This window comes from Phoxinus phoxinus, assembly GCF_949152265.1.
Source record: "Phoxinus phoxinus genome assembly, chromosome: 10".
In the NCBI taxonomy this organism is placed as follows: domain Eukaryota; kingdom Metazoa; phylum Chordata; class Actinopteri; order Cypriniformes; family Leuciscidae; genus Phoxinus; species Phoxinus phoxinus.
Window position 1 is genome coordinate 12,745,092 of NC_136885.1, and position 8,398 is coordinate 12,753,489.

The window sequence follows — 8,398 nt, forward strand, 5'->3', positions numbered from 1 at the left end:
ACCGTTGTATTGTTGTCAACCTATTCACAAGCAAAAAGTAAAATTTAATTAAAATATTAGCCTTTTTGTATCACTCAATACATGTCATGGCGATTTATAGACTTTGCAAATATTATACAATTTAATATTGATAACAAAACTTAAGCTTGATCTGTGTATGCAGTAAAATTACCTCTTAATTATTTTTTGTATCTTCTGAGCAACTGTAAACATTAGTTCAATATGCCTCTTTGTGGAAAAGTGGGATACATTTCAAATGCTTTCTTTCTTTCTTTCTTTCTTTCTTTCTTTCTTTCTTTCTTTCTTTCTTTCTTTCTGCTTCTGTTAATTTATCAACCTATTCTTGAATAGTGGAATATTTTTTTGTTAACTTCTTCTGTGAATTATTATTTAACCTTTACATTATTTGTTGAACATGGTATTAATAAAAACTACACAATAGTAAGAGCTGAACTGGTACTTCATTTATCCAATTTGGAAAAAATGCTAATTCGGAATTCCACCATGGAAAAAGTGGGCCGGTCTTGGGCCTGAAACTCCCGGGCTGAAAAGTGCCCCCACTCCGGCCCTGGTTGATGCATTGAAAGTTGGAACTAGTCGTCATTTTTTACCAACATAACATTGGCGACAAGGATGGCTGATGCCCCGGTTTTTTCTCTTCCACCTCCGGACTATTTTCTGCCCCTCCCTGGCGAACCTGTCGTTCCTTGGAATCAGTGGAGAACGTCTTTTGAACTGTACCTTTTAGCCATTGGATTGGATAATGCCACTAGCGCGAGGAAGCGCGCTATCCTACTGCACTTGCTGGGAGCGGAGGGGAACAGGATTTTCAACACGCTCGATGGTACTCTGGACACTTACGATGCTGTGATTACGGCTTTGACTGGACATTTTGTGAAGTCACAGAACATCGTCTTTCAGCGGCTGAAGTTCAGACAAAGATGTCAGCGCCCTGGGGAGTCTGCTAGGCAGTTTGTAGCAGATTGAAAAGCCTTAGCACAGCGCTGTAATTTCGGCGTCATGAGAGATGAACTTATTCGAGACCAGCTCATTGAAAAAACGTCTAATCCCAGAGTCCAGGAGGAGTTGTTACTCAAAGATGCAACGCTGTCACTTGAGGATACATTAACATTCACCTTACAGGTGACTCAATATGCTGCTAAAATAGCAGAAAACAAGTCTCATACTGCCGTTATTGAACAGCCAGTGCAACAGCTATCAATCTCAGGCAACCTTGTGTCTCCACCCGTCATGCCATAAGGGCTTAGGATTGCCCTGCTAGGGGGCAAACATGCAGACGCTGTCAGAAACCTAACCATTTTGCTAGATGGTGCCGGTCTGCTCCGGCTGACTACTCTGAACAGTCACATGACCCGGTAGTACCAGTGCGCACCATAGGCCCCCACCCAGGGACCTTCTCCAGGTGCCCCGTATACCTGGATGGCCGCTGTGTCCCTCTTCTCCTCGACACTGGGGCCAAGGTGTCACTGCTGAATGTTGACACCTGTAACCTACTCTTCTCAAACAGACAGCTGCAGCCCCCATCCACTGCTCTCTGTGGCTACGGCCGCAGCAAAATCGACGTTGTTGGCCTAGTTTACCTCCTAGTTCGCTACACCTCTACAACTGTGGACCGCTTCCCATTCCACATTACACGCCACGGTGAGAACATCATGGGCCTTGACCTCTTTCTCAGCCTTGGACCTCTTTCTCAGCCTCAGGACAACAGCGGAACACGAATATTACAAGTGGGCTCCCCTTGGCAAAAAAGCCGGCCTGAACTGTTCAATGGCCTTGGGTGTCTCACCTCATTCACACACAAACCACTCCTGGACCACAGCATGTCTCCCATGGTCCAGCCCCTTCGGCGTGTTCCCCTGGCTCTGCGGGACGGCGTTACACAGGAGCTCCAACGCCTCCAGGCTGATGCCATCATAGAACCCATTGATGCCTCTCCGTGGGTGTCCAACCTTGTCATCGCCAGGAAGAAGTCAGGTGGACTGAGAGTCTGCGTCGACCTTCGCCAGGTCAACAAGGCAGTGGTGCCTGACAAGTGCCCTCTTCCGACGACAGAAGAACTCACAACCCACTTCTATGGCTCTCGGGTCTTTTCTAAGTTGGACTTACGTTAGGGCTACTTACAAATCCCTTTGCACCCGGAGAGTCGGAACCTGGCGGCTTTTATCACCCATACTGGCCTGTACCGCTATACAAGGATGCCTTTTGGGCTCAGTTCAGCGCCAAGCTGTTTCCAGAAGATCATGTCCACAATCCTCGCCAGCTGCCTCAATACCGTGGCCTATTTGGACGACATTGTGGTACACGGGCCAGATGTTGACACACACAACGTCCGCCTGGAACAAGTCTTTGACTCCCTCAGCCGCCACCATGTCACCTTGAACACTGAGAAGTGTACATTCTCCGCACCGGCCATTGATTTTGTTGGTTTCCGTGTGTCGGCAGATGGTATCTCCCCTCTCCAGTCGAATGTGGCAGCCATCAGCGCAGTCCCCAACCCCACAACAGCCTCGCAGCTGGCTTCGTTCTTGGGGATGACAGCCTACTACATGCGTTTCCTGCCGCAGTACTCCTCTGTCACGGCCCCGCTGAGGATGCTGCTCAGGCAGGATGCTCCCTGGACCTGGACTTCAGAATGCCAGGCAGGGTTTGACGAACTGAAGCGTCTCCTCACCACGTCTCCGATCCTGGCACACTTCCAGCTGGACTGCCCCACATTCGTGACCTGTGATGCGTCTGCTGTGGCTCTGGGCGCCGTTCTGTCACAGCTCCATGACGGCGCGGAGAGGCCCGTAGCCTTCGCCTCCCGGGCGCTCAGCCCCACCGAGCAGAAATACTCAGTGGGTGAGAGGGAGGCCCTCGCCTGTATTTGGGTGTGTGAGAGGTGGTATTTGTACCTGTATGGACTGTGTTTTATCCTACGGACGGACCATCAGGCCCTGACAGCCCTGATGTCCACTTCGGGCGGAGGACACAGACCCCTTCGCCTCTACAGATGGTCAGACTGCCTGCAGCAGTATGACTTTCAGTTACAATTCACGCCTGGAAAGACTAATGTTGTAGCAGATTTTCTATCCCGCCCTGCCGCCACCCAGTGCTCTGCTGTCTCTCCAGAGGATGAGGAGGAGGTAGTACACCTGGTCCACTCACCACTGAAGAACACGGTCTCCCTCCGTGACCTGGAGTCCACCTCAGCAGCCGAGCTAGTCTTCAGCATGATTCGTGATTATATCAGACATGGTTGGCCTCCTCGCGTCCCTCCAGAACTGGAGCCATACTATCGAGTGAAGCATGAACTGTCATGCTGGGGAGGCCTGCATCGCTCGTGGCCTCTGTGCTGTCATCCCAGTGGCCCTCAGAGGGCGTGTCTTGCAAATGGCACATCAGGGCAGAGGTGTCAAGTAACGAAGTACAAATACTTCGTTACATTACTTAAGTAGAAAATTTGGGTATCTATACTTTACTTGAGTAATTATTTTTCAGCCGACTTTTTACTTCTACTCCTTACATTTTCACGCAATTATCTGTACTTTCTACTCCTTACATTTTAAAAATAGCCTCGTTACTCCTATTTCATTTCTGCTTGTTTTAGATCTGAGTCCCGCCTCCTGAACACACATCGCTAAACTGATTGGCTTTGTGTTTTCTTTCTAACTTGAGAGAGGCTGTCCGCGCGGCGCGCTGTAGTTACATTTGGTTGTGCAAAGCGGCAAAACTCCTCCGAAGGAAACCTACTGTAGATGCGGTAAGCGAGGGAGAAATTAATCAACAGTTTTGTGCTCAAGAATACGGGGCAAATCGCGTCAAATATTGCTTTGGGGACAGCCGTTTTTACAATATTGCCTACTGTATGACAATCGCGGGATAAGTGGCAAACATAATCGTTAGTGTGTGTGTGCGTGCGCGCGTGTGTGTGTGAGAGAGGAGAGAGAGAGAGAGAGAGAGTGTGTGTGTGTGTGTGTGTGAGAGAGAGAGAGAGAGAGAGAGAGAGAGTGTGTGTGTGTGAGAGAGAGGAGAGACAGTGTGTGTGTGAGAGAGAAGAGAGAGAGTGTGGAGAGAGAGAAGAGAGAGTGTGTGCGTGCATGTGTGTGTGTGTGTGTGTGAGAGAGAGAGAGTGAGAGAGTGAGAGAGTGCGTGTGTGTGTGTGTGTGTGTGAGAGAGAGAGAGAGAGGAGAGAGAGAGTGTGTGTGTGAGAGAGAGAGGAGAGAGAGAGAGAGAGTGTGTGTGTGTGTGTGTGTGTGTGTGTGTGTGTGTGTGTGTGTGTGTGTGTGTGTGTGTGTGTGTGTGTGTGTGTGCGCGCAACCATTATAGTGTCAAAATATCCCCACAAAGATGGCAATATCCGAAATCCTTATATGCAGCTGAAACAGGTAGCCTAGTGCCTCACAAGTTTTTCAACATTTACATTTTAATATAACATTATAGTCATTATGGCCTTAGAATATTTTTTTTTTGGATGCACTATAGACCCCTTTGGCGCGGTCTAAGTTTTTGTCCTTAATGGCATTTTTTGCCTTGCATTACTTTTACTTTTATACTTTAAGTAGTTTTAAAATCCAGTACTTTTACACTTTTACTTGAGTAAAAAGCTTGAGTTGATACTTCAACTTCTACAGAAGTCATTTTAAACCCTAGTATCTGTACTTCTACTTGAGTAATGAATGTGAATACTTTTGACACCTCTGCATCAGGGACACCTCGGCATCGTCAAAGCCAAACAACGGTGCTGTGATGTCGTGTGGTGGCCCGCCATGGGACTTATCCGCTCCTGTGCAGCGTGCCTCACCAGTGGGAAGACTGGGCTACCCGCTTCAACTCCACTACAGCCAGTAGACTGGCCGTCTGAACCATGGGACCACTTGCAGCTTGATATCTGTGGTGAGCTGTACAATGTACCACACCATCAGAGGTTCCTCGTGGTGGTCTACAACCTGCACTCCAAGTGGCTTGAGGTGGCTCCCATGGGTACGGTTACCTCTGCTGCTGTGGTCAACTTTCTCGACCAGCTGTTTTCCCGCTGGGGCTTGCCTTGTGCAATTACCACGGACAATGGTCCTCAGTTCCTGTCCTTGGAGTTCACCACCTTCCTCGCCAACAAGGGTGTTACCCATATCCGAACTTCCATCTATCACCCCCAAGCCAACGGAGCGATTGGTTGAGCGATTCAACCAATCTCTGAAAAATGGACTGCGTGCTCACATGTCTGAGGGATGCTCCCTGATGGCCGCACTGTCACAGACCCTCCTCCACTACAGAGCAACTGCCCACTCTACAATGTTGTGTTCACATAATACATATATATATATATATATATATATACAGTTCTAGTTCTGCTATTCAGGATGCCTGTTTTACGTTGCACATTCTGACACTGTGAGGCCACCGTAGGTGGGCGTTTTTGTACGTGTGGATTCCGGAAAATAAACGAGTGAGTTGATGCATTGAAAGTTGAAACTAGTCTTCATTTTTTACCAACATAACATATATGTATATATATACATATATGCTAGAAATGGCCAAGAGTGGGCAACAGTGGTAATTCTTTTACTTTTGTCAACACAGTGTCCACCACACCTCAAATGATGCACTGGGTTTATAATATTATGTGTTGGAAATTACTTTTTAACCTTTTTTATGACAAATATATTTTGTAACACTTTACATTAAGGTTGCATTTGTCAACATTAGTTAATATTAACTAACTGTATGCACTAACAATGATCAATACATTTGTTACAGTATTTATTCATCTTTGCTAATGTTAGTTAATAAAAATACAGCTGCTTGTTTTTTCATGTTAGCTCACATTAACTAAGATTATTAAATGCTATAGAATTGTGCTAACTAATGTAGTTAACTAATGTTAACTAATGAAACCTTATGGTAAAGTGTTACAATTATTTTATAGCAGCCATTTTATGTATCTTAAATACACAATTAAATAATATTTACACTTTTTAGCAGCTTGATTAGAAATTATGCACAAAAAAATCCAAACAAAAACAAATTTACTATACAAGTTTTCTATACACATTGCATGACTTAACTTTTCACATGACCAAAAACTTTTGTGTGGAGGAAATGATGGCACAAATGGTGGTGGTTTTCACACAATAAATATTGAAATGATTTATGTTTAGTTTATACAATACATATATATATATATATAAAGTTCTATAGGTTTAAAGGTAAACAAAAAAAATCAATACATTAAAGGCATTTGAAAGTAGCACAAAAATAAACGAAGGCATGGTAAATGTTTTAAAGTCAGTTTTATTGTGATCATTCAATGAAAAAAGTATATCATTTGTTTTAATAAGTTTTAATAAAAATCAACTTTAATAGGGAAATCAAGCCTAATCAGAATGACGAGCATTATTATCATTTTTGAGAGCAAAGAAAAAAATAGTAGGCTACTAATTAACTTGCATTCTCCTCACATAAACACATAATTCTTTATGATGAATTTATGGTGTAGTGGAGTTGAACAACACAGCCCAGTGAGCCCCAATGGAGGTAAGGGCAAATCCATTCTGTCGGCCGCTGAGGAAGCGTAGTGCACTACCATCATGGGTCGGGTACAAGTTAAATGAAAGTCCAGTAGGCTGCCCCACTTTGAAAGAGCGCCCCTCATTAGTGACAAACATAAGCTCAGAGATGTAACCAGAGTAATACTTTCCAGAGACCTGAACGAAATATTCGTTGTCGAAGAGTGTCATCGTCTTTTCATTGCCATAAACGTTTGATCCAACCAGTTCTGTCCAGTTACCGTCATATTGCAACTGGAGCCTAAACAGATAGGGCATGTGCCATTTTTGTTAAAATAATTCACAGCAAAATACAATATAACTAACATAAAAACAATACAGAGTAAACAATTAACAGAAAACAGTTTTTATATGAAGTGTATAATTTGTTCCAAAATGGATTTACGTGCAGATAACACGTCCAAAAATGATGACAAATCAGGTTCTTTTGGAATTGATAAATTGTTTCCTAAATGTGTAAATATCTAGAAGTGCTTGGGGAAACTTACCCATTGATGTAGTTGTTGGAGTAGTATCCATAGTAGGGATATTCATAAACTCTGACTCCAGTGATGCGACCCTCCTGTGAAGTGGTAAATTCAGTTCCACTGCCGTCCCCGACAGCAGGGGAGTACGAGTAATAATCAGGTAAAGCTGGAAAGGTAAACAGGTGTAAGTCTCTAACGTCAAAAATTATTTATCGATGATCATTAAAACCCTTTTTTGGTTCTAAGTGGAACCCTTTATTTTGATTATTTTAGTTAAACACAAAGCCTGGCAATTTCTTGTTATTCTACTTTTAAAAGTGCTTCTGATGCCTAATTCTAAGACTTGATGCATATTCAATTAGTCACTGATTTATTTATTGAACTTCTGACTTCAAAAAAACTTGAGTTGAGTTAGTGATTGTTACGCTGAGGCATAGATGAAACGGAGAGAGAATCCACGTGCACGCACTACTTTATTTAATAAACAACAGAACAGGAAACTCAGGAAAGGAACAAGAAACATCTACAAGCTACAGCAAACACAAACATCGACCGACAACCAACAACTGAAACACAGAGGTATAAATACACAGACAAACAAGCTAAACAAGACAACAAGGGGGCGTGGCTAATCAGAAACACATGGGAACAATGATCAGACAATTAACAAGACACATGGCAAACAGGGAATCACATGACAGACAACAAGGAACAAAACCCACACCGTGACAGTGATACTCACGCATGGTCATGCTCATGGCATAAAGGCAAGAGAGTACCACAAAATAATGCAGCATTTTGGAATGCTTAGTTGTTCACTGCTCGCTGAGAATCTAGATCAAACCAAACATGTGTTGAGTTATTAAACAGTGAATTCTTTAAGAATGTTTTAGCAATATGCAGATGACAATAGTTTAAGACATAATTAATTATTATTTAAAAACAAGCAACACAATTTTGACCGTATCCACAAAAAAAGAATAGACAAATAGATAAATGAAAATATTTAAGAGTATTTTTTCATGATGTACAGTATCGTTAATCGATGTCGTTACCTGTAGGTAAGCCTGAGTGGATGTTCCTTGAGGAAGACCAAACCATCATTTATACTCTTTTGCTGGTCCAGCCTCTTCTTTTGTCTTTTTGTTTTAGTTTTTTTTTTTTTTTTTTTTTTGAGATTCTTTCATGCTTTGTTTCTGAAAGGAAAATATTTTAAGAAAGAATTTCCTTGTTGTTGATCATTAGTCACCTGATACATTTCTGGAACACATATTTCTTATTTTAAATGAATGTATGATGTCAAGGTTTAAGTAATGTAAAACGTTTTGATGTCAGTAAACCTTTTCCAGTAAACATATTTATAGT

The 8,398-nt window shown here is 43.0% G+C and overlaps 1 protein-coding gene across 1 annotated transcript; it reads right to left on the bottom strand.

The window, feature by feature from the left end:
* Positions 1-6,273: 6,273 nt before the first annotated feature.
* On the bottom strand, positions 6,274-8,137 carry LOC307005698 (zymogen granule membrane protein 16-like). The gene is made up of 4 exons (XM_079626079.1): positions 8,089-8,137; positions 7,776-7,866; positions 7,055-7,199; positions 6,274-6,807 (listed from the first exon to the last, which is right to left on the bottom strand). The coding sequence occupies exons 2-4, from the start codon at positions 7,828-7,830 to the stop codon at positions 6,486-6,488; spliced, it is 522 nt and encodes a 173-aa protein (XP_079482205.1). The 5' UTR covers positions 7,831-7,866; positions 8,089-8,137; the 3' UTR covers positions 6,274-6,485.
* Between the last annotated feature and the right edge of the window lie 261 nt (positions 8,138-8,398).

Excerpts from the sequence above, each read along its gene's own strand:
- LOC307005698 (XM_079626079.1), bottom strand. The coding sequence starts at position 7,830 with ATGCTGCATTATTTTGTGGTACTCTCTTGCCTTTATGCCATGAGCATG. Across the intron at positions 7,200-7,775 it reads TGCCATGAGCATGACCATGC|CTTTACCTGATTATTACTCG; the intron begins GTGAGTATCACT and ends TTACCTTTCCAG. Across the intron at positions 6,808-7,054 it reads TCCAACAACTACATCAATGG|GCTCCAGTTGCAATATGACG; the intron begins GTAAGTTTCCCC and ends CTATCTGTTTAG.